This window comes from Cydia splendana, chromosome 8 (genome assembly GCF_910591565.1).
Source record: "Cydia splendana chromosome 8, ilCydSple1.2, whole genome shotgun sequence".
Lineage (NCBI taxonomy): Eukaryota > Metazoa > Arthropoda > Insecta > Lepidoptera > Tortricidae > Cydia > Cydia splendana.
In genome coordinates, this window is record NC_085967.1 from 14,464,859 (window position 1) to 14,492,728 (window position 27,870).

Below are 27,870 nucleotides of genomic sequence, written 5' to 3' on the forward strand. Positions count from 1 at the left end.
TGGATTATTAATTGGGCCAACATCATAAATAAGTCTGCAAAAAATTAGAACTACCGGATTTGACGCAGAAGAGCCACGTTACAAAATTCTACAATTTCACTGGATTAAATCTTTATTGTCTCTGACCCAATACAATTTACGCTGGTTACAATTGAAGCTTAGGTAACCGTCGTAATCGTTGACCGTCCTTGTATGGTGTCACTCAATTTGGTATGTTTACCTACTATTTTTACTACCTGTCTGGGTAATCAAATAAGCTTAAGGCCATAATTAATTGTTCCAAATGTCCCACCTACAAAAAACCCAGTTTTTTTTTGGGCTCACAAAACAGGTTACAGTAATTGCGTTTACATGCATTAGAGGCGTACAGCGTTCAGAACTGGATTCTAACCCTAAATATGTGTGCACATTAAGAACTAAATTTACATGCGATAAATTTGTGTTTATATATCAAATTATTATTAGCGCAATAGGTAGGTATACATTTGTGATTTGTGGCGCATAATTGAACACAATAATAATGTCAAAACTCCTTTAGTTTTTTGATTAAAAGTTCCAAGAGCATCTTGTTGTAACTATTTAAAACGCAATTAAAAGGAATAGGTATGTATTAAAAAAAACAACGGGTTGCACTCCGGGAGTGCCGGCAGAAGTAAAAACTCCATAACATTGTGTTTTCACTTGACGACCGGCCTGGCCTAGTGGGTAGTGACCCTGCCTATGAAGCCGATGGTCCCGGGTTCGAATCCTGGTAAGGGCATTTATTTGTATGACGATACTGATATTTGTTGCTGAGTCATGGTTGTTTTCTATGTATTGTATTTATATATTAGATATATCGTTGTGTGAGTACCCACAACACAAGGCTTCTTGAGCTTACCGTGGGGCTTAGTCAATTTGTGTAAAAATGTCCTATAATATTTATTTATTATTTAAATTTATTGTAACAGTTTTTCTATCAGGTCACGTGTCCGTCTTACGTCTTACGAATCTTACGGTCACGTGACCTGTCGCGAGTTTAACATTTTTTTCCCATCACAAAAAGTGCACAGCGCCGCTAAAGAAGTTTTTACTTCAAAAACAAACTACCTAGGTATATCTACAACAAAAATGTTATTTTCATTAAAACTCACGGAAAGCTACAGTTAAATTAATGATGTTGCAACCGGGGTGTGCGGTGCATTTGCCGAGTGCAGGGACAGGCGAAGGGCGGGTCAAGGCTCACTGTACGTGTATTAATACACCGCCAATCGTGTCACGTTGGCTATTTCCACGCCAAGGCCCAACTTAGCTTATTGGATCGTGGTCGAGGCACATCTGCGGCTTAATAAAGGAAAATTGCTCCGAGATCTTATCAGTGCATTTTTACGATAAATTGGCTCCAACTTTCAGCCTGCTGTTCAAATGAGATTGAACTTGTTTGAATTAATAAACCAAGCAAAAATGCGCTTTCAGTTTTTGAAAAGCGCGAAATGAGATTGTAAAGTTCCATGCGCTTTATATCTTAGCTTACTAGTACGTGAACGTGTTGGAATGTCGACATTTTCAATTCGCGGGGTTCAATTCAGCTGCTACCAATCTCCACTCTTTCAGACGTGTGAAATGAAATACCGACTTGAGCTTTTAGAGCACGAACATGCATACATTGCGGTGCCGCCTGGTTAAATATTTGGCTGCGGCACGTGTTTATTTAAACAAAGCACTAGTTCCTCTGTTGGCTTCCTTTTAAATTTGAACTCAAGAATGCAAATAGCTTTTATATTCGTCTCGCCGTATTTCAATAACATTTTGAAACCTGACCATAATTTTAAATGTATATTTTGGCAATTTAGCTTTTATTTAGAATGCAGAACGGTTTCAATGTCTCTTTCACAAACTGTCCCTTCAATATTTGACACCATGTAACTACTTTTTTAGGGTTCCGTACCCAAAGGGTAAAACGGGACCCTATTACTAAGACTCCGCTGTCCGTCCGTCCGTCCGTCCGTCCGTCCGTCCGTCTGTCACCAGGCTGTATCTCGTGATCTGTGATAGCTAGACAGCTGAAATTTTCACAGATGATGTATTTTCATAAAAACAGAATAAAATAAAGATTTAAGTGGGGCTCCCATACAACAAACGTGATTTTTGATCGAAGTTAAGCAACGTCGGGCGGGGTCAGTACTTGGATGGGTGACCGTTTAGACCGGGTAGATAATGGTACCCTTCGTGTGCGAGTCCGACTCGCACTTGGCCGGTTTTTTTTTATACGTGATACAGTAGATGTGACATAAACATAGCTAAATTAAAACAATTTATGGATAATTATGCTAATCTGGATTAGCGACTTTTGGCGGAAAGTTAAGTAAAGAATGAAATTGATCTCTGGGGGCACTGCCTTTACGACCAATCATAAAACAGGCAGTTAGAGGAAAACATAAAGTTACGCAGTAATTTTTACTTGAGTCAGACGTTTTATTCCAAAATTAAATTCCTTCAGGCCGCGGATTTACACGCCTTTCTCAATAAAATATTTAACGATTGTTTTATTTCCCAGTGTGACTCAACAAAAAAATTTAATATATATGGCCAATACATTATATTTAGGTCAAGTACCCCATTGTACAATGAAATTGTCTTGAAACTGCTAATCTACGAAACCCGCAATGAAACACACAACACTCGCTATTTGTTCACTCGTCAGTTGTCGACGCAATCCGAAGATGTAGTGTTTACGAGAATGCGATATTCTAATATGTCGAGGTCGAATGTCTGCTTCCATCTAGCTTATTTGACGTTGGAGTGAGCGAGACACATTCAGTTGATAAGAGGCTAAATGCGGTCTAAGGGATTTAACTAGCTAACGAGCGTTAGCTACCGCGTATCACGCACGTATTTCTAAAACGACGTATGTACTTCGAGACGATAATATTTGTAGATTATTTTAGCTTGATAGGATGGCATCACTTTGTTGTGTTTAGTCTAATCAAACAAATTAACAGTAATTTGAAGGTAGAAAGGCCAATCTAGTGAATGTATTCTGGCATTTATCAAGCAGTTATAGTGATAGATTAAATTGATAGAAATTTCAGTTATTACAAAAGAGTAAATGTAATAACTGTATTTTATGGACTACTAACTAATCTTTTATGGTGAGTCATGAACACAAACCACTTTTAACTTTATTAAGTATTTTGAGCTAGTAAAGTCAAGCTTTATTGACAAATCATTTTTAATTTGTGATATGTAATATATGTGTACATAATGATACATGTGATACATACATGAAATACCTATTTGTGTGTGGATAAAATTACAAATCTAAAACGTATTACAATCTAAACGTATATATTGATCGCTGGAAATTCTATTACGAGCTTAAACTGCTATAGCATGCCTTGCCTACATAGGCGGTTTGTCACGGACGTTTCCTTGGTCATATTTTCATGGTAATTTTGAGCCGGTGTTTCATTAAGCCAGCGTTTACCGGCTTGCAGCGGGTTTATGCAAAAACGTGCAACTCGCGGTACTGGCAATTTTCTTTGAAGGCCGGGCCTTGAGGAACGCCGTTACCGGTTATTTACTGCTAATACAAAACTGACTGAAATGCTTGGGGTTTTGGAAATAAGACTTCATTATGTATTCATGCAAGCCTTTGGTCGAGGCCAAGGATAACGTTTTTTTGCATGCGATGGATAAAATAGTGTCTAAAGGTTTGTGTGACATACTGAAATACTTTTGGCGGTTTTTTAATTTTAATTAACTTTATTTCTTTATTTTTTTGCGTGGTCCGAATGGCACTTAGTCGGTTTATGATTATTAAAAGTAAGATATAAAAGCCGTGCCGCCAGCAGCGGGACAAGGCCCAAACTGCCGGTGCTCAGGGCCGCCGAGAGAGGAACCAACGGATTATCGCGCTGTGTCTAAGATTACCGCCTTCTATATCTGACCCTTGGCCCAGCTACCTAGCGAGACTCTCGCGGTCTTGGTAGAGACTCTTTGCTATGAGACCGTTCGCTGAAATGACTCGTTATGATTATTATTAATTTGGTTTTTTAGATTACAGTATTGAAAAGGTGTTTCTTTTCTAAGGAAGCCCCAGCACGGATATGATGGTCGTTCTTGTCTACGTGACACCGTGATAAAACGGTATACGTCACTTTGTATCCCGCGGTGTTAAAAAGTGACGGTTATTTTGTCACGTAGATAATGCCATCCATAATACGCCTGCAGGTGTTGTTAATTTAATTCGATATTTTCGAAGGGCACCCGTATACCCTCGTACAATAAAAATCCAAGGTCGGTGTCATTGTCTCGGTGATATTTGAAAATAACAATTTAAGTATGTTCTGTAACCCTTTGGAAACTAACTTGCTTCGAGATCCAGCGCCATTGTACAGAAAAGGGCAAGTTATTCAGTGAATGACAGTGGAGGGCCTGAAAGGTCGCCTATCTCTATTGAGCCTCGAGCCACCTTTGTACAATAACATAGTTGAGTTGCCTTTTCCACTCACCTTGACTTTGAAGCACTCGTCTTTAGATAATCATTTTACTTTACTCTGAGATTGACGATTCAAAATCGCTTAGGTAATGCTCGCAATACAGCAAAGAAAATATTTGGTTTCGACAAAATCCTTAGTTTATTATAACTGGGCTACAAATTGTTGTTTGGGTTTTAGTTGGAATTTAGGATTGGCAAAGGGTTTATTCAGTAACTACGTGGTTGGCTGGCTTACCTAGTGTCTAATTAATAGCCGTGAACTCGGAGCAAGTTCAATGTCGTCCTCGGAGGTTGCGTAGGTGTGCCTATTAAGTATATAACTGCATAGTTTTCCAAGTTTGCGCCATAATCCTCAGGGGTCGAGCTGTTCCCGAAAAAATATTAACGTTAATGTGAAAAATTATTAACGTTAACGAGGTTGAACTAGTAAAACTATTTATAAAGTCCTATTATATGACTATAGTTCAACGTTTAACATAGTTTTACGTAGGATTAAACTAAATCCATTTAGGTATATTTACCAAACGTTAGGTTTATATCCCTACACTTTAAGGATACTATTTACAAACATGAAACAACCTATGTCTATTAACTTAAAGGGACAACAAAAGAGTTACCTACTTAAACGAAACTACATATAATTAGATTGATAACATTAATTAATTATTTATTTATTTGATGCTAATGTATAAACAGCTTGGCAAAATAAATATAGATGGTCAAGCAAATCTTGTCAGTAAAAAAAGGCGCGAAATTCAAATTTTCTATGGGGCGATATCCCTTTGCGCCTACATTTTTCATATTTTTCTACTGACTTTCTACTGACAAAATCTGCTTGACCAAGTTTAAGTAAATTGTGTTACGCCGTTAACGTAATTTTATTAGGTACTGTTAATAGTCTTAGATCTGAAGGATAAGTAGGTTAAACAAAGTTATCAGCCCCGAGTAAGCGTTTAATTTCACCTAATATACTATGAATCAAGTCTTAGTTAGATGTCAAACCTCTTGCGGGATTTCATGTAATATACATAAGCTTTAAATTAGTGTTCATTAAATTATGCTCTTGACAAACTTATCTACCAGTATAAACATTTAATAGTCTCGTAAGATTGAATGTCAGTCGTGTTTCACGTTCATTTATACTGGAGTGGATTTCGTGTTAAGGTTTAATTGGAGCAACCGGAGTACTCGCGTTATACCCGTCTTTTATGAGAGTAACGGTTATATAAGCCATTACAGGGAATCGCTGTGATATGATCGTGCAGCAGCCTGCTATCTTTCAGTAATGTGTCGATTAAGGCCCGGGTTAGAGACCGTAAGTAAACTTAATAACGCCGAGCGAGGAGGTTCGCGACATTACCATAAAGTGTGGAGCTATAATGGGGTCTCTGAGAAATTTAGTTGCCAATAAATACGCAGTAATAACAATAAATAATCAAATTGAGAATTCCACTATTTTATTGGATACTTAGACGGTTTACTAGGAGCCCTTTTGGCCCTTTAGGGAAACAAGGATGAAGTGCCCGAAAAATGCAAAAGTCGGTCAACGCCATTGACTTTGCATCGTTCGATTACAGTAAAATACTCCCCGCACAGTGTCCAGTAGGCTCGTCCCAGACGAATACTAGTATGAAAGTAATCCCGTCATGATGAATGTAGTAGTAAAACGTAACGGTTTTCATTTAAATTCCATATTAGCAAATCCTTTTGACATTTCTAAAAAAGAAGCTGATTTGACTAGTAGGAAAGTAGTCTCAATTGTCCTGTGCAGCAGGCTGACGCAACTAGGAACAAAAAAAGGTTTTGTATGGACTTCAGTGACCTAGCCATAGCCAAAAAAACAAAATAAAACGTCAGTGCTATTTATCTGTCAAGTCAACTGTCAGCCACATTGCTTTGCTGCTTGTCATGGCGGTTCGTAGGTTTTACTTACGTATTTCTTGCAATTTCTTTTTTAAAAGCCTTCGTTATTTTCCAAAACAGTCAAACGTGATAAGAACATACAGTGAGTCGATAGAATTTGTTTAAAAGCCACCGAAAACTAAGTTGTTTCAGTGCGAAATATGTGGCAATTGATGGGTCAAACAGATCACTGTGTTATGTCTTTCCTGTAGACATACACGAGAGTTAAGGGCTATAAAGGTTAATTTTCTTATTTAACCCTTATCCACGTGAAAAGGTCCTCCTTTTATTTAAAGAACTATGATAAAAATTGCTTACACGCCCACAAGCAGAGAAAAATGTACTGTTCGCGCGAACACACTAGTTTTCTCTCCTGTGGGCAATAGTTAACAGCTTGTGGGCATGTAAATAATGATTTTATCATAGTTCTTTAAATAAAAGGAGGACCTTTTCACGTAAGGGTTAAATAAGAAAATTAACCTTTATAGCCCTTAACTCTCGTGTATGTCTACAGGAAAGACATAACACAGTGATCTGTTTGACCCTGATACGCTCGCGAAAATCGCAAAAAAGGAAGTTTATGGCGAAATTTCCATTAGATGAAGACCGGTAAGTATTGCTTTAGATACTTTTAGCCTTAATTTGATGTAGCAGGCTATAAACACATCGAAAATTACATATTTCATATCCACTTTCATTGTGAACTAGTGATGTACTAAGTATCGATACGAAGTATCGATATCGACTGCAGCCAAATTTTTTATCAATGTAAATAAAATAAAATGAGTGAATTTCCTGGTATACAAGATGACTATAATTATTTCTCCGAATATTTTTAGTGGAAAATTATTTATCATCTGTGCATTAATGGAATGGACATTATATTATATATTTTTGGAATCTAGTAATAGGGGATATTACTGCAATGTTCTGCCGCCAGAATACAGTACTACCGACTCCAGTAAATTCATAGACTAACTTATACATACTCTGCCTTAAACTGTTTTTTGACAAGTTTTTATTGAATATAGAAATTTGATATTGGCTGATTAGACTGCTGTCATAGACAGCGCTTTAGTTTTTATGTTTAGTTCCAAAACTGGCCATGTGTCGCTAGTTGTACGATGGTAGACGTTCGGTCGCTCACGTTTACTTACCGGTGTTGTTCGATATAATATATTAATTATTTACGAAAGTCTTCTTGTTTTTCTTATATCGCCAAGTGTTTTCACAGACAATAAATGATTATGACATTGATGCATCAAGGCGGTTTGTTAACAAGGTCCTAAGTACTGGTAAACGCGAAAATCGAAATTTAGTTATCTGCCTTTTTATCGCTCGAATATGCAAGAGTGATAGAGAGGATAACGAAATTTCGGTTTTCTTGTTTCGCGGTAGGCCCCCAGATTGTGACAGATAATAGTAGTGGCGTTACTTACGCAGAGTTTTGCGTGATATTCTCTATTAAAGTTGGTCAATCAGATCTTGTCAGTAGAAAAAGGCGGCAAATTTGAAAAATGTAGGCGCGAAGGGATATCGTCTCATAGAAAATTTGAATTTCGGGCCTTTTTCTACTGACAAGATTTGCTTGACCATCTATATTTAAGATTTTAACCTAAAATATAAGAAAAAGTATGTGTCTCTGTTTTAATTATTAAATGTTTTCAGATGCAGGCAGTGGCGCAAATAAGTTGTAAAGGAAGGCTTAATTTTATTATTCAAGAATATTATATATAGAAAAAAAAAACATTTAATCACGTGAACACACATTTTCCTCTGTTACATGTGGACCGTCGGACCGTCGGGATGTATTTTAAATTAATTATATTAAGTTATTAAAAAAAAACATTTTACATATTTTTATTTTAACAAATAAATATCGTGTTCACATTTAAGTCCACACTATATATAACATACGACTTAAATGTGGACTCGATTCTAACCTGATTTCTAGTACGAAATTTGTTGACAGGGGCCCATGTTTCAACCCTCCCCAATTTATCGATATCGATAAAATAGGCAAGCGTGTGGCATACTACACTATTTAAGTCTGTTATGTTGGTACTATTGTTCTTTGACAGTTCTTTGTCATACATGTTGGTAATGATTGGAACACCAAACATACACACAGACTAATCAAATCGCTAGTATGGAAGTCCCGTCTCTTAAAACGTAGTGATTATATTCTCTTTGCTGTGCAGCACGAGAGCTTGTTGCCACATGATGTGATTGCACGTGGATGGCCGACCTCAATCGAAAGCATTAATTAATTCTCGATTCAAGTGGGCATACGGCGTTCGATATCGATCAATACCCCATGGTAAAACCGTAAACAGATATATAGGTAAGGCATTATTAACTTAAGGGATGCGTAAAATCCAAGATAATTTCGTGATTCGAATTTGACAGGCAAACGAGATGGCGCTGTGCAGCTTCATACATTTTGCGGTAACTCTGATTGTCAAAAGTTTGAAAATTCAGTGATCAAAAGGTGAGCAAAACATATAACAGTACAGCGCCATCTGTTTTGGATGTCAAACTAAGGGGCACGTTTTTTTCTTAGACTTTACCTCTCTATTACCATCGATTCTCTTTGCAACATACGCAACGAGATTTTGTCAGTTCGGGACAAAAACGGGCAAATTCCAGATCACTGTCTGGAAGAGGGGCAAAAATTACTTCATGTTCGTACGAAGTCGTACGTGTCGTTAATAGGAAAATAGAACAAACATATGTATTTGGCAATGCTATTGGATTTTATGTTTGTAACATAGTCTGAAAGATTCGGCCCTATAATCTAACTTAATAACTCTCTGTTTTATCTCGTTCGTAATTTGACACAAAGAAAAAAATACAGGTACATAGCATAGATCACCATAGCACACCATAGTATGTACAAACCGAGTAAATTTTTACACCTCGCCTAAGCGCGCGACATAACTGCGAACATACAAATCATACAATAAATAAAATAAATAAATAAATAAATATTAGGGGACATCTTACACAGATCAAACCTAGCCCCAAACTAAGCAAAGCTTGTACTATGGGTACTAGGCGACGACGATAGACATACTTGTACAATGTACCACCTATAGTCTCTAACACATGTGATTATGCGCCGACATTGTTGAGGCGTGAAATACATCTAGATAATCGCCTTTTCTGTATGCGTTGGAAAGGCTATTGGACCACAGAGCACACGAGGTATACAGTAAGATCATACATTTTATGTATAACTTAAACATTTTATCCGGAGGAACGGAGGGGAGGCCTTTGCCCAGCAGTGAGACACTAAACTAGGCTAACAAAAAAAATTTATAACTTTCTTTCGTTTGACGTTCTAATGTTCCAAATGATTTCATTTCAATATAAAAGTTAAAATTATAAGGTGATGTTAACCTAACAACTTGGTATGTTTGGCATATTTAAGCGCTTTCTTAAATCATGCGCTTATACCCAATAAAATAAAATAATAATGCCGCTGTTAAAATAAAACCAGCATGGCTGAACAATGTTTGTACCTACTGAAACGTATAAAACTTACGGGCGGCTTTAATTGATTCAGTGCTTCAGGGCCCTGTTCCAAATGTCAACACTTGTAGGTATGTTAAACCTACTTAATTAACTGTATGCAGGTACGAATACTGTCTATTACATACGTTTGTTTTAAACACGAGTACTGCGACCGCACACTTTGTAATATGTTTTTAGAGAAATGTTTGTCTCGAGAAAAAAGAACAACATATAAATGGAAATTTAGTCTCGTTTGAATTTAACATTGTTTCTCTTATGCGGGAGTAAAGGTTGGAAACAACCGTACACGTGTACGGCACCAACACGACCAAATACGGGGACTATTTTCCTTGTACATCAAGAATTCTATCTTGGTGTAATCTTTTCTTAAAATAAATCATCACCTTATAGGTACTAAGTGTAATTAACCATGTGAATTAATATGTAGAAGACGTTTAAAATTGAGAGATTTATTATCTACATATAGTTTGAAAACAAGGTGTGGTGTGACAAGAATGGATAGGATAAGGAATGAGTATATAAGAGGAAGCCTGAAAGTTGCACCCATAACAGAAAAAGTAAGAGCGAATCGCCTAGCGTGGTACGGGCATGTGATGCGGAGGAATGAAAGCCATGTGACGAAAAAGGTATTACGAATGAATGTGGAGGGAAGTAACGGGAGAGGAAAACCGAGAAAAAGATGGATGGACTGTGTGAGAGATGATATGAAACGAACGCAAGTGAATGATGAGATGACGGGCGAGAGAGAGGTATGGAAGAAAAAGACATGCTGCGCCGACCCCAAATGAATGGGATAAGGGCAAAGCGAATGATGATGACATATAGTTTGAAAACCTTACATACACTTATTGAGGTTAAACTATAAAAACGTTAAAATATACAAGATATAATAATTTATATTCGATAGTTTTTTTTATGTAGAAGATATCGTAACAGTTTAAGTAGGTACTTATATATGTATTATCCTAGCTCTTTGAAACATTTTAAAGCAAATTTAGTATTCCGAATTGTTTCACGCGCTGTTGATGGTATCCCATTTTTTTTAGTTAATTGTATAGCTTTTACAGTACATACAATTAGGGTAGACACAGGCGAATAGGATCACGATGAAGAATCCGTTGATATTACAAATATTGCGTTGATATGCGCACACTAAAACTGCACCGTATGTCTCTCCGCTACTGCGACCAGTCATAAGATTTTTTTTTAATATCAATCGATTTTTTAGTCTGAACCGATTCGCCCTGTGATTCGATTCGCCTCGGTCTACTATATAGTGATAAATATACTGACATTCTAATCTAATTTCGCATGATCAATGTTTATGATCCACAAATGTTCCAATATCACTACCGGGAACGTCGGAATGAGGGCTCGGGGATTCGACATCCGTATGAACATCCACGACACTAAGTAGGTATACAGGGCGGGCTATTGTGATGATATACAAACGCTTGTGGTACTATACTCAATAGGCTGGCTTTTGTAGCGTATTGAGTATAGTACAATATGTACTCATCCAATCTTTTGTACCTATTCTGATATTAATTGATTGGAGAACACTCCTTTTCTGACTGTTTTGAAAAATATGTAAGTAATATTTTTTGCTATTTAATCATATTGTATTCTCTAGTAATCTCATCTACCGCTTTTACTTAAATATCTAATACATATATGACGTTTCCATATCACATCTGGCATTGAGATGGTACCTACCTGCGAATATTTATAATAACAGTAGGTACATAAAAACATACGTATTTACTTCCTCAACGTGGTTTTTATGTCAATGTTACCAATTCTGTATCGTTTAACAAGGTGATGACTGCGAGCAGTTAATATGAGTGTTTGTGAAAAGTCAGGGTTCGCAATGAAACATAAACAATATTATAACTTTCATTTTAATCCTTGGATACCGGTTTGGATACACAAACATCTAATGTTTCTGTAAAATGCTGTGGAGGGTTTATTTTAGGTATGTATATTATTTTACATCCCAAGCTCTATTTTATGTTTCGAGTACTTGATCCGTATAGCAAATGACTAGGAAATACGATGATTTGAAATTAAACAAGCTAGTAAAACTTTTTTTACGCGCATGTAGCACCATCCTCTACGACGTAGAGGTATCTACTCGTAGTGTACTTGTACCGTGTGTAGCAGAACAATTGGCGTAGATAAGAACTTTAATACGCTGAATGGCGAAGAGCACTTACTTATCCTTTTTTCTTGATTTGCTAACATTTTATCAGTCTGTATCAAAAGTGTACTTGTAAATGATCACATACAACATCTATTTTTACAGTCTAAGTGTAAGATGTGCATAGTACTCTACATACATACTAGTTACTACGACGGTATATCTATGTCCAGTGTTATAGAATTTGGAGCTCCGGTCTGGCCTTGACCGCCCGCCTCTTACGTAATAAAGCCGTTGTATTCAGCCTTATCCAAGTTCATTTATATTTTACTATCAGATGAATATCTCAGTCGGAACACTACACGTAGTGAAAACAGTCTTCATATAAACTGCGTTTCTTCTGATTTTAATCATAAAATGTGCAATTTTTGTTTTCAAATAGATAACCTATATAAAAAAAATCATACTTTCTGAAACTCATAAGATAGTTACCTATTCCTATAGATACCTATTCAAATACATTTCACAAGGTGACAAAAGTATTAGTAACGTCTACAATATTTTGCTCTTTTATTTTTAACCCTTAATTTGCCAAAAAACACGGAAGGTCACGAGTTCAAACCTCTTTCTGATTCTGGCTAAAAAATAAATACAAAAAGAGCGTAATAAGAGTCTGTACAGTACTGCCAAATTAAGGGCAGAGCGAAAGGTCTCCGTTTTAGCTTGGGTATAAATGCTTATGTATGTTTGTCTGGTTCCAGATTGCGAATCCTTGGGGGTTCACGAGGTTTACAGCTAACAGAGCAACTAGTGTGGTTAGGAACAGAATAAGGTTTGCTCCCACTGTGGTCTTATTACTTTGCTAGGGAAGTACAGATTGTTCTTTTAACTTTAGGTGATGCATGTAGGTGGAATAAGTTTTATTCAAATAAATATATGATTTATGATTCTATTATATTATTCAAGTTAACGTGGTTTTAAAGGAATGATTCGTAGGTATTAATTACTTATGTATATGTATACAATTTTACTATATATTCCTCATAAGTTTAATAGGCTACTAGTAGGTACAATAGTAGCGGGGGAAGTTAACTGTATTATGGACGACGATTCTACCCACCCTTTGAGTCAAGTGTCTTATTTAATTCATTATTCGTGCTCGTAATGAATCGACTCCGAAAATAGTATACCCTACAAATACAATTATATTCAAGCTGATAGGCAGCTGCTAAAATGTCAAGGCCCTGAAAATGTACCACTATTTAAATATAAAATTGTTTTCTTCGGCTTTCAAAGAGATTATTTTAAAAATACCTCTCTAATAATGTAACTTCGATATTTACTGTTTTTTTTTCCAAATTTTGGTACATGTATGCCCCCCCCCCCCCCTCAAATTAAGTAATTTTAATTTTAACTTTTAGCAGTACTAAAATATAGCTATGTTAAAAATGTCACTCAAATATACCTTAGTTTTTGAGATAAATGGCTGTGACATACGGACAGACGGAAGAACGGACATAACGAAACCCTCACGGTACAGTTTTTTCATTTTGGCTACGTAGCCCTACAAATGAATAAAGTAATGCCACACGTCACAATTGACGTTCCTCTATTACAATATCGGGAAATATAGACCCACCATCATATCATTAGAATACCTACTCACAAGTCTTATAGGTACAATGTATGCAGCTTATAAGTTTTCTGACACAAAAATATAAGTTATAACGGAATCAAAGAAATTTTACTTTTTTGCTCATAATCACAGCCAAGAAAATATCCTTATATTTTGAACTACAACTCGCTTAAAACATGTCCAGAATACGCCTCACTTCTTAAGTTAAAACGTGTCCTACGTGCGCAAGAAAGAAAGCAATAAAATTACGAATACATTATTACTGAGAGCGACCGAGAAACTTTAGCTTTCTCGGCGCTAAGTATAGAAAATTCAGAGATTAAAAAGTTTCACCAGGTTCCGGAGGCATTTCTCGGGCAATAACGCGATAATACACATTTCCCCATCTTATCCCCTGTATCCTGTATCCACACAATTTTATGCAAATAACTGAAGTTAACAAAAGCACTCCGGTCCAGTCTATCGACAGATTTGAATTTTGTATTCAGAAATGGTCTTATTCGGAAACGCGTGACTGATAAAAATTAGTTGAACAAAACAGGATTTCCTTTCAATTGCTTTTAGTTAGTGATTAAAAATAAATAACCTTCGCAGGTAAAATAAATTTTATGTTTCTTAGGTTGGTACTAAAATAGTTATTTATGATAAATACGTGTGTGGAAAGTAGGTCTTTCCCAATGAGTGACGGTGAAACCGACACGAGTTATTTGGTAGGTAAGGTGTAGAAAAGTAGCACTTTCTATGCCTATGTTGTCCCACATAAGGTACCAGTTTCTGAGCATATGCATTGTCAATATTAAATACACATACTCATAACTCGAACAGCACCTGACATCAGAACGATGTTCAAAATTCCAAATGATGTCAGTTAGTTATCATTCACGCGTGTATTAGTGCGAGCGAGACGCACGGGTGAATGAGAACAAAATTACATTATTTAGACATCATTTTGCGGTCAGGTGTAAGTTAGAAATGGTCTCTGTTTTCGTTCAAGTTCAAACGATAGTTTTCATGTAATAAAAACAAATCTGTTGATTAAGACTTAACTAACTGTAGGTACACACTGCACAAATTCATTTACTGTCGGAGTTTATAAGTAGTACGTGGATTGGTAAAGAGTAAAAAACCGGGCAAGTGCGAGTCGGACTCGCGCACGAAGGGTTCCGTACCATAATGCAAAAAAAAAAAACGAAAAAAGCAAAAAAAAACGGTCACCCATCCAAGTACTGACCACTCCCGACGTTGCTTAACTTTGGTCAAAAATCACGTTTGTTGTATGGGAGCCCCATTTAAATCTTTATTTTATTCTGTTTTTAGTATTTGTTGTTATAGCGGCAACAGAAATACATCATCTGTGAAAATTTCAACTGTCTAGCTATCACGGTTCGTGAGATACAGCCTGGTGACAGACGGACGGACGGACGGACGGACGGACGGACGGACGGACAGCGAAGTCTTAGTAATAGGGTCCCGTTTTACCCTTTGGGTACGGAACCCTAAAAACGAAACCTTCAAAGATTTGAAAGACCTAGTGGCCATGATATACTCGTGGTTATATACCCAGGGAAATTAATCAACCCTTCGTTATCATTAGCTCCGCATGGTACAGTCAGTAGCGGAACTAATATAAGGGGACGAGGTGTTAAAATTATCGTACCACAACTTTATTGTCAAAAAGTAAATGTGTAGTTAGTTCATTGTGAACACCTTAACCGCTTAGCATGTTCCGATGCTTATTATGTCTACTGTACAACAATGATAATGACAAATGATCCTTAGGTCTACAATCAATTTAATAGAACCTTGTGCTGACAATGCAAACTAATTGATACTGCGGCCTATGCCTATCAATATGTCCCTATTGTTATAGAAGCGTGAAAAATAAACTCAAACGGAACGAGGACTGTTTAGTGTGGACCATTTAGGAATATGGACAAGAAATTGACGATATAACAATGTGGACGCGTTAGGAAGGTGACGATTTAGGAATGGTATGCTGCCGACATGGCACTGTGGACGATTTAAAAAGGTGACGTAATACATAGGATTATGGACGAATTCGTCCTTAGCTTCCACTTATTAGTAGGAAGGTATAATTGAAAGGTCTTTTAAGCACTTTGTCAGCTAAATAGAAGTAAGCTATCGTAAATAAACATTTGAAGTAGGCTTGAAACTACATCAATTAAAACTAAACAGGAGACCGCTGCCGGAAAGTTAATAGGCTGAAGCTAAATAAAACTTATTTAGAGACCGACAACCTCTCAAAAATAAATACTTTGCGGTATTTGACTAATAATTAAAAATAAATAATATAAGTCCTTACAGGCAATTAATTCTATCCCAAGATCAAACGGCTTTTTGGTGTCAAGAGGTGTACCGGATAAAATGATGTTTTGGTTCTTCAGCAAAAAGTGACGTAGGTATAATTTACCTAATAATTAAATACGCAAATTTATATAACTACTTGTTATTCTGTGGTATTTATAAATGGACTAGGCTATGAGCGTAAACACACAAGAGGGCAATAGTAAATATTAAATGTTTTAGTATAAATATTTAATAATATTTAATTCTGTCAACACTGTTCGAGTTTACAAGTGTTACTGTGTTTCATCTAAGTAGAAAGCTTTGTTTAAGTTTATAAGAGTAGGTACCTATTAGGGAATGCAAATCGGTTATTTTTTGTATGGAAATAACCGCGGTTTCGGTTAATAACCGATAATTTCCATACAAAAAATAACCGAAAATAACCGATTTACATTCCCTAGTACCTACAGAAGTAGAACCATTGAAGAAACAAGTTGCGCAACTAGCGATATAAAGTTGCAGCCAATAGAGATTACTTATTCTTAACGCTATACCAACCGGTGACCGAGATCATAATGCTATCTTCTTTACCCTTGTTCAGATTAACCAAGAGTGAAAGAGATGGCATTATGACCTCAGTCGCCCGTTGGTATTGCGGTAAGTATAAAAAAAACATTATAGAGTCCTCCTCTGTCTTGTCACAACTAGGATACCGCGTACTACCTACTACCAAAGACATATGTACTCGTAACTCCGTATAAGATGAATAAAGTCTAAGAAAAAAACGTGCCTCGGAAATCAAGAAAAGTCATTCTCGGATAGATGGCGCACACACCTTTGGCCTATGGTCGGCTAGATGGCGTTGAAGACACCGTTTTATATTTAACAATTTTAGCACATAGTTATCAGTGAATGAACATGGGTCAAAATGATATAAAAATAATAAAATAATTTATCCATATATATCAATTTTTTCGATAGTTTTATACGTGTTCATTTTGAGTTTTAGTCGTGTGTCGTGTAAATATATATAAATATATAATAAATTTACTGTGACTACGAAATTTACTATGACAGGACCCCTCTATACTATCTATTCTCTTTGCTACTACTAAACATAACTAATACAATGCACAATTAAGTAGGTTTGTACTTACTTGCGTACACTTAGGTAATTTTTCTGATGTACTTAAGTAATAAAGGTGCAGGGGGACAATTTTGACTGCGGGGTAATTTAAACAACAACAACATCGAAATATCTTCCATGTTTTACATTATTAACTAGAGTGCCATATGTATCTAGATAGCGAAAAAGATGTGCTGTGTGTGTTGTGTGTGACTCTAGTTAATAATGTAAAACAAGGCAGATATTTCGATTAGTTGAAATTACCCCGCAGTCGAAATTGCCCACCTGCACCTAATATGAAAAAGAAAGTTCGTGCACTTAATTGCAAAACCTCGTAATAGTTGGGGAGCCGACGATGGTAAATGTGTATTTACTCGAGCGTGGTACAGACCTATTGGAATCGAAATATTAGATGATAAGAAGAAAAAAAAAGTTACATAAAGTTTTTTTTCTAGTGAGCCGGAAAGAGTCTACAATTTTTTTTTAAGTACGGGAGGTTGGTGGAGGTTTAAAAAATCGTTAATCAGTTTGTGGGTTTGGTCGTTTTTGTCCACGTTCATGCTATATTTTTTCTATAACTTAATATAACACTTATTTGTAGGCATAAATGTTCCTAAAGCAAGATTAAAATAGCGATCTTACAGTTTCCCGGTTTGTTTTGATCCACTACAACCCGGAAGTGTTTGGGCACGGTGTTATTAATTAAAGGGAAGCAACCCTTATTCGAGTTATTCGCATGATTAATGCACGCTCCCAAGGACGGTGGACGGCCTTGCACCCGGCACATTTGTCACCGGAGACGATTTAGTGCTTGTTTCCCTCCTTAATCTATTTAAACGCATAACTTTAGGTAAATGTTGGAATTGCATGTCCGCTGTCTTGGAGATTGTCAAGCCTTATAGCGTTGACTAAGCGAGTGGTAAACGCCTACCGTTGGCGGGTCCGGTTATTTTAAATAAAGCCACTACTAGACGGAGCACATAAGTCAATCGAGGTCACCACACATATGCTCTCCCGTACAAATTTTGTATGGCAGAGCGACCGCTTATTTCAGCTGCGCCCATAATTCGTACCCTTGGTGCAATAAAGCCACATGTGACTTTATACCAAAATCGATTCTATCTCGCGAAAGTTACACAAATGTTGTATTGTATCAAAAACAAAAATCCTTTTTTCTGTATCTTTATTAGTTTATTAAATAAAGTAAGCGAACACCGACGCATGTGATTAGTTGAACATGAAACAAAGCCGCTACCGCACGTGCGTCGTTGTTTCCCGATGTTACCGCGAGCGCCTTAGCTGCGCACGCGACGATGTAAATTCACTTGCGTCTGTGTTACCGGGCGAGGAGGATGTTTCTCAAGTCGCACCAAAATTGGCAAAAATGGATACAGTAAATAGTGGAAATATACTCAAGTGACTTAAGTATTTCTTTATTAAATGTGTTTTTTCAATTACGGTATTTATATGCACTTATGGCTTTGCTGCTCTAAAAAAGGAATTTGGAATACTAGTTGTATAAGCACTTACGTTGTTTTTTACGGGTTTATGTTTGTTTACTTAACAATTTTATGACTTGAAATAAAAATATAAAAATTAAACAGCTCCTATTATTGCACTTGCGTCCCTCCACTAAAATAACATTTCGGTAAATAAAGATGAATGTATGTACACATACTTCACGCGGATATCCATGCAATAAAGACGCATGTCTACTTACGTTTGCTATATTTTGGGACAATAAAGCCGTAAGTACACATGCAACCCACGATTTCCGAAAATAATTAAATAATTAGAATAACCTACATCGTATTAAATAGAGTACATTTATATAACAGTTATTGTAAAATTGTATAAACCTAACATTAAGCATAAAAAAGATATTTACAAATTTTGATTGACAGAATTTTTAAACCTCTCTCCTGAAAACCACTACCACTACTCGGGTATTTTAAATACATATATTTATATTTATTAAGCTTTAAGGGGCCCACTGATTAACAGTCCGCCGGACGGTATCGGCCTGTCAGTTGTTCGGAACTGTCAAAATTTTGTTCTAACTGACAGGCCGATACCGTCCGGCGGACTGTTAATCAGTGCGCCCCTTTAGCGGTGTTCTTGGGTTATTATAGTATAAAATAGTAAAGAATACAACTCTATTGTGCTGCTGGATTCGTAGCATTTTACAAGTAAAATTGTACATATATGTGGTGACCTCATGCTCTTTGTAAACGCTTCGTAATGCGGTGTCTGTGTAGTGTGTGATTTAAACGCATAACTTTAGGTAAATGTTGGAATTGCATGTCCGCTGTCTTGGAGATTGTCAAGCCTTATAGCGTTGACTAAGCGAGTGGTAAACGCCTACCGTTAGCGGGTCCGGTTATAAATAAAGCCTAACTGCCAGATTCGGACTTTAAGATACGTCAATTAATAGATCTAGAAACGATATAGATTAAATGTGTCAGTTTCAAAATTGACGATTTTGACGTGATAACGTCTTATAAATCGATGAACACCGGTAGCATGCACGAAAGTGTCACGTTGTGGACAGATCTCCATGGTAACGTTGTGGACAAATCTCCATGGTAATGTTACGGCCACGTTGTGCAATTTTTCATCAATGTTTTCTTATGACGTTATCACGCAAAATTATCGTCCGTAAACCGACTTTACAGACAACCATATTTTTTGATTGAAGAAACGTCACATTTGACACTGACATATCTAATCCATATCGTTTCTAGACCTATTAACTGACGTATCTTAAAGTTCGAATCGGGCAGTGAGATTGTTGCCGTAAATAGGCTCAATTTTTCGCGAGCATCCGTTTTTGGAATCTCGGTGACTGAGTCATCTGCATAACTTAGCTAAGTTAGAGTTGAATTCTGTTTGGTTTTAATAACAAGGACTAATAAGGTAGATGTAGACCAAGAAAAGTCTGCAGCGATTTTGATAGCCTACGCAGTGCAAGTATTATTTTAAACGTCAAACTTCTATGAAATTGAGGTGGATGCTGTTAAGCAATAATGTGTCAACCCACATTAATTTTTCAATAAGATGTCAACTCAAAAAATTGACGCTTAAAGTTGACATTTTATTGCAAAATGGATGTGGGATGACTCATTTTTGCTAAACACCATCCAGGTATAAATAACACTTGCACTGCGTGGGGTTATCAAAATCGCTGCAGACTTATCTTGTTCTAACTCTACCTACCGATTGGATTCTTAATAATTGACAATTTGTTGACGTTGTTGTGATTTTTGTCAAGTTTTTTAAACTGAAAAAGTGTGTTACAGTTTTTAGCGCATTAAAACTGTCTGCCCGATTCGAACTTTAAGATACGTCAGTTAATAGATCTAGAAACGATATGGATTAGATGTGTCAGCGTCAAAAGTGACGTTTTTGTTTGAAGAAACGTACGTATCTTAAAGTTCGAATCGGGCAGTGTATTCCGATATTACCTGGCCTACTATAATATTGCTAGTTTCTAATAGATCAATTACGTCGTGATCATCATGAAAATATGAATCATAGGATTCAAAACCAGTTTCACTTTACTTTATTTTCACGTATTCAACGATATTAACATTGTCGTCGGGTGACAAGCAAAAGTCACTAAGTACTATCAAAAAAATTAAGTAACAATGCACTTTATTACACTTGTGACACGGTTTATTGTCCAATAATTTCAATGGTGTTAGTTAGTGACTTTTGCTTGTCACCCGACGTTATCAAAATGTTATGAAAATAATAGAGACATAGATATAGACATAGACATTTATTCATAATATTTTAAATATTACATGTCAGGCAGTTTTTATATAACATTAAAATGTATTAAGATATTATTATTAAATTATTCAATTAAATTACATAACATAGTATTATTAAATTCGCTTTATAAATTATTGGGTAGGTCTAAAAAATCTTTGACGTCGTAAAAGGAGTAATCTAGGAGCCATTTTCGTAATTTTTTTAGAAATATTTGGGTACTACCCACGTTCTTTATCTCCTCTAGGAGTTTATTGTATATTCTAGGTCCTACATGTGACATAATTTTAGATGACTTGGTGCACCTACTATGAGTGCACGTTTCGACAGTTGTACCGTACTCGTACATCTTCCTTAACAAATTTGATCAATGACTGTTAGTTGAGTAATATCAAAAAGAATAGATAGTATAGAGGGGTCCTGTCATTGTAAATTTTGTAGTCACTGTAAATTTACTGCCATCTATCGACACACGACTAAAACTCAAAATGAAAACGTATAAAGTTATCGAAACATGTATATATATGGATAAATGATTTTATTATTTTTATATCATTTTGATCCATGTTCATTCACTGATATCTATGTGTTAAAATTGTTAAATATGAAACGGTGTCGTCACGCCATCTAGCCGAGGATAGGCTAAAGGTGTGTGCGCCATCTATTCGAGAATGACTTTTGCTTCAATTCCGCGGCACGTTTTTTCCTTAGACTTTATTCGTCTTATACGAAGTTACATATGTCTTTGGTAATATCAACGCTAAAGCTCATCCATAATGTAGGCATTTATGTGAAAACTCCACAGTATTCATACATATATTGACCGTGTTGTACATGCTCTATGATATGCAAAGCGGCTGCACGTAATTTAAATATCAGGTGCTGCAACATACAAGTGCAGTATAAACTCCCGCAGCAAATGCACACATCCGAATTTCAAATATCATATGTTTATTCAGATGAATTTGTGCACGTGTATACATGCCTTCTGATGATACATTTTTTGACATCGGCTATTATACTTTGTGATATGTAGCAGTACAATAGTACTTACCGACGTTTTATACCTTTAATTAGACCAAAAAAATCATATATACCTATTACTAAGCAGAATAATTATAAAAAATTAAGTTGGATTCCTGACGTATTGCTCTTATTTGAATTAAGTAACATTTCAATCTATTCTACCGGTTTCTTAAGTTATTCACTGCTAAGCTACTCTTGTAATGCTATGTCGTAGTATGTAGCGAAAATTTTTACTGCCAAGTGTATTTTGTTGTTTACTACAGTAAAGCGTGTATGTACTATTATTTATAAGGTGAATAATGCCTTTGGTACTCGTAAATGTTCATTAGATTGGTCTGGATGATGTTGTTTGGAAGGGCTTATGTGACAATATTAATTTCAGCCTGTAGTTGCATTATCAGTATCACGGTTTATTTTCTTTTATCGGCCACGTTCATTAACAATTAACAACTACATAAAGATAATAATATAACCTTTAATTGCTTCCCTCTGTAGCTTCCACACAGTACAATGTAAATAAAGCTTAATTGGTGTAGCCACTGCTTCTCTCCGCAAAATAATTGGTAAATATAACTGTTCTTCCAAAAACGTTTTGTGATTTCAGTGAGCGTGAACTGCGGGATAAACTTGTTCAAGCGTGAGGAGGTAAATAACCCGAGTAATATGACACTTATTGCTACGCGTCGCTATAACTGCTACGCCGTAGTCTTTCGTAGCACCTGCTACGAGCACGGAAGGTCAATCCCCGTTTGAGTTTAATTTAATTTCGTAATATCTATAATAGTAATTATCTTACAGAATAATGAAATGAACACTTCAAGTCTTGTAATACGTTCTATATATGTTCAATCTAACTAACGTATTTCAAATGAGGCCTGCCAGTGCCACCGTTAAATGCTCATTAAGTAACGTAGCAACGTGTTTACTACATAGTTAACCATACACGTAGTATAAAGTGTCAAGTTTTCAAGGCCTTGAGCTTTGACCTTCCACATGTTTTACATGTACAGGTATTCGTGCATTATTCAAGCTTAATAGCATACTATTTTATAATCTTACCGTATGGACAGCTGCCTGAAGAGATGCAACCCAACTTTAGCAACACAATCTCACATTACACATTAGATCTTTTGTTTTGTTCGTTAACACTCAGTCGTTATTCATTGTAACAACGTTCCAGCATGATAGTTTATGACAGTATGTGATAGTGGATGTTATTTGTTGATATTATTAAGTTGCTAGTCGCGTGCGAGGTAGGTTGGCAGCTGTCACGAGCGGGCGAGACGCGCGGTCTGTGCGAGCGGCGGCGGCGACTGACCGGGCGGCGCGCGCCACGGGCCCGGTCGATATATGCGGCAGAACAGAATAAACACGCCGTACCGTACTCGCGCCGTGATGTTGCCAGCCTCCGCCCGCGCCCGCGCACCCCCCCTCCCCGGCTCTCGGTGTTGCCGACGCGGATGTTTGCGGCGGTTTGTATCTCGAGTGCTCGCTTCACGCCCCGCGCGATGCTTACGCGACACGCTCCCAGACTCACAAATAGGTGTCGTTATGAAAATGATGCCAATGTATTTGCTTCGTTTTAGTGTAACGACTCGTTACACTTCTTGTTCGCACCGTATCTTTTTCATTTCCCGCTTTAGCGCTTCAGCATCGGTACTGAATTTAAATCGCAAAACTCGATCGCGATACGTAGTAGGTAGTAGTTATGAGTCCTCATTCTGCCCGTGCTGGAGGCAATAGTGGTACGCTACGTATAATTTACGTGTAACCTTCGCTTATCTGTACGTTTGAGACTGAACAATTTACATAATAAACCAATCTGTAGTCAGAAAGGATGATCCTGCAATTTCGTCATTGAACTATCTTTATATCGAAGTATCAGTATCAAGTTATCTTTATGCATTATGTTATGACGATAGAGCATTGTTTATTGAAGGAATGATAAAGTTGATCCCAAGTTTGTGCAAAGTTTTATACCAATACAATACAAACATTGGCGTAACAAAAGTACTTGAAAGAAGTTGAAGAGTTTCGCGTTGTTTTTGACTTTTGTGGTTTGGTTGTTGTACAAAAAGCTTTTTAATGCTTGCGATTCATACGCCCGGGCACAATAGTTTGCGAAACTTTTTTCTTATTCATTAACTTGCTAAGCGAAAAAATATGGAATTGAAAGTCCGCACTTCGTGTAAGGACCGACCGACGTTACCATTTTAATTACCCTTTGGAGATCTGCGTCGTTTTACTTAAAATATCGGTGCTTATCGCTTTGGTAGAGACGCGGATTGCCGAGGGTTGCTGTTCGGATATAATATTCATATTCATGAAGTCAGATTGAGGTTTTGATAAGTAAATACGACATTTATAAAGCTATGCTATACGTTCGCCCGGTATCCGGCGCGACAGGTTGACAAGTCTATTTTCGGGAACATTTTGTGATCGAATTTAGATATACATGCAGGATGTTTTAGCCAAGTATAAATGACGACGGTTTGGTTGTATGAGCAATCACTAGAAAATCTTGTAAATCTAGCCTCAAAATTCTCAATGTTGTGTTTTGCAGCTTGCTGTACCCCTCAATATTACTAGTTACTACACTACAATTTTACCAAAGAAAATACCAGATGAAAATTATAATCAAGTTTATTGTGGTGTACCTACCTACAAAGGATTCCACCTTGAGTTAGCATTTTCTTCCCTCGCGCACGAAGTCGAGGGCAAATTATAGTAGTCCATAAGGTAATGGCACCATTTCTGGTGTTTTATATATGGGCTATAAGAATACTTGTGGTAGGTGTTATTCCATAGAGCAACTCATGGTTGGCAATAAACCACTTTGCTTTACTGTTTCAGCAAATGGCAGACACTCTTAGATTTTGTGCCTGCCTGTAGGTAATTTATGTATGGTGGGTAACGTAAGTTATAATATGATAAGTAAGTAAGTATAAGTATGAATATGAAGTCAGAGAATGAGGATGTTAGTTTATTTTTACATGGGTAAGTTGTGTTAATAACAAATGAACTTGATTTTAGTTGGAACGTTCAATGTTTTTTAAATAAGACCGACCAATTACTTATGAGGAATAGGTTAAGACATTCATTGCCACTAAGTGTAAGTTACGCTCGTAGCGCATAGCCACGTCTTTGCCGTATGGAGCGCGTAGTCGCTACGAACAGTGTACCCGGCAGTCGGGTTCTTGGTGCTGAATGTGTTAAGTATATATAGATATTGTTTTTTTAACCAACCTCATAGAGGCTAGCATCCAGACTTATATATGATGATGAAAACAGGAACTTTAAGGGACAAAGGAGATTTAAGTAGGGACAGGGTTCGAAATTTGTTTAAAATTCTGGCTCTACAACTACTGGCTACATGATCGCACGGACTCTACTGTGTTGCTGGCTTAGTGAGGTATCAAACAAGGAAACTTTTATGTACATCGACATAGATAACATATTTAAGTACTTAACTCAGTTTAATTAAATAAGCTTGCCTAGTTTTTAAGTTCGTTCAGTAATACCACATATCTTGTTTGTAAATAAATTATTTATAGCTTGCCTTAACAGTACCTATAACTAAACCTTAAATAATAATTCACTCGTTACCTATAACATCATAACGTGAGGCACGATAATATTTTACAGCACAATCTATATTAATAGAATTTCACTTAATACAATTACTGTTATCTGATCAACGTTTATTTATTTTCCCAAGTCGCCGACACAAAAGCAACCCGGCAAAGCAATGCTTAATTCAGTTTCAACAATGGCAAACCAACAAGACTTTGAAGTCGGCCAACCAATGTCTATAAGTCGGATTACACAAATATCTTTAGCGAACTGTCTCGTAACGAACCTGATAAAATTACAAATAATGTAACGTACTTAATTTTTTTGTTTTAAACTATTGCTTTAAATTCAATGATAATAAAAACGAGTCATTTTTAAAGAGATTTTAACGCAAAGTAATCCATTTATATTGCTTTTGAATGTATTACTAGACGATCACGTGTAAGAAATGGAAATCAACTTGAGCGAAGCGAATATTCACATAGGTACTTATATTGTCAATAAGTAGGTCTAGGTAGGTACGAGTATCATTTATTAATACGAAAATATTTACTTCATATTTCATGTTTAATAGAATCAACTTAGACATAGGATTTGCTTCCGTAGTTTATTTCTGAGAAACGTATTCTGGGTCTTTAAAGGTAACATTTAATAAGCTATTATTGAACCAGTAAGCTAAATATTTGATGTTTCTGAATACGCCCCTTAAATATTACATAATTCTTAACACATACTCATGGAAGTGGCGTTACAGTGCTAGACAAAAATAAAAAGCTTGTTATAGCGTGATATATTAACCTGTCATGATACATTATGACGTAAGCCAGTTAGTTATGTGTGTTTCGCTTTCTATTTTCGTTCGAAAACCTCAGATTTAGTTAGCTCGTTAAAATATTGTAGCGAAACATTTCGCATTTGATTCCTGTCGGTTCGTGTGTTGACGTTAATGTGCTTATAATGAATGCCGTGACAGGCGGCATCCGACTCTGGAGCCTGGGACACATGGCCCCGGTCATTGACAAACATTTACGTAGCCTAAGTCAGTCAGAAACCTATAGTCATTAATTATAAGGTCAAAACATAAACCTGATATTACCTAAATATTTACTAGTATCCGCTTCGACGTACAGGCCAATTCGAACATACACTGACATCAGAATGGATGTCTAAATTATGTAATTTAGTTATCGTCCAGTTCACTTGTACTTGTCCGTACATGTACGTCGAAGCAGATACCAGTAAACATTTAGGTAATCATTCAGGCCTTTAACATCTTGACAGATGATTTATGCAGCGTCTGTAAGCGAGGAACAACGTCTCTCGTGGCTGTATAAGCCAATGCGGGACCGGCATTTGCGACCGCATTTATGGCAGCTGAAGCAGGGAGCCATGTCGGCACCATCAGGTGGATTGTGCCTCTTTGCGCGTTTTCGGGCAAGGTCTTGGAACCATGCGTTGTCGTGAATTTCGCGACCTTTCGCGATGGTACCCCTCCATCCATCGCGATCTGACGCGAGCTCCTCCCAAGTGTCCCTATCGATATCAAAAGCGACCATGTCGCGTTTCGCGCAGTCCTTAAAACGCAGCAAGGGACGTCCAATGCGGCGCTTTTTAAATGCTATCTGGCTCAACATAATCTGGCTAGGCAAACGAGTGCTATCCATACGCTGCACATGCCCAAGCCACCGCAAGCGCCTCTGTTTCAGCAGGGCGGTGATGCTAGGAAGCTGTGCAATTTCCAGGACTCTCTCGTTAGTGACCCTGTCCTTCCAAGTGATGTTGAGGATACTCCGAAGACAGCGCATGTGAAAGGTGTTTAGTCGACGTTCCTGATTAGCGTACGACGTCCAGGTTTCGGCTCCGTACAAGAGCGTGCTCAGGACGCAAGTTTCATAAACAATCATCTTGGTCCTGATAGTAAGATGTTTGTTATTCCACACTCTTGTACGCAGCCTGCCGAACGTCGTGGCCGCCCTGCCGATGCGAAGGTCGACCTCACTGTCGATAGAGAGGTTGCTCGACACGGTGGACCCTAAGTAACAGAACTTGTCGACCACCTCTAAGGGTACAGTCTCCAGGAGGATGGATGGTTGGAAAGTGTACCCTTGCGCTAAAATTACGGTCTTCTTCGTATTGATAGACATGGAGAACAGGGAACACGTGTAGGTAATAGACTCTGGTCAAAAGAACATTCTAAAAATATAATTATATCAAAGATTGTTTTCGTTCTTTATTCTGCGGACTCTGACGTAAGAGTTCGTTTTATTAGGAATGCTTCAGAAGATTTGAAGGATCAAAGAAATGAATGTGAAATGTAAAAAATATTCATAATTCATATTTCCCTTAATTTGGAGCAAATATTTAAGCAA

At 36.9% G+C, this 27,870-nt stretch overlaps 2 protein-coding genes across 2 annotated transcripts in view; both read right to left on the reverse strand.

Moving 5' to 3' along the window:
* The window catches only part of LOC134793156 (heparan sulfate glucosamine 3-O-sulfotransferase 5), a 38,444-nt gene extending 15,085 nt beyond the window's left edge, over positions 1-23,359 (reverse strand). Inside the window, exon 1 of the mRNA XM_063764738.1 lies at positions 22,988-23,359. The gene's annotated coding sequence lies outside the window, so the exon portion shown is untranslated. The remainder of the gene's footprint in view (positions 1-22,987) is intronic.
* Positions 23,360-26,787: 3,428 nt separating this feature from the next.
* LOC134793093 (uncharacterized) lies at positions 26,788-27,645 on the reverse strand. The gene has a single exon (XM_063764619.1). It carries the CDS (start codon positions 27,643-27,645, stop codon positions 26,788-26,790), a length of 858 nt encoding a protein of 285 aa, XP_063620689.1.
* Positions 27,646-27,870: the final 225 nt, after the last annotated feature.

What these genes read in the sequence shown, in the direction of transcription:
- LOC134793093 (XM_063764619.1), bottom strand. Translation starts at nt 27,645, where the DNA reads ATGTCTATCAATACGAAGAAGACCGTAATTTTAGCGCAAGGGTACACT.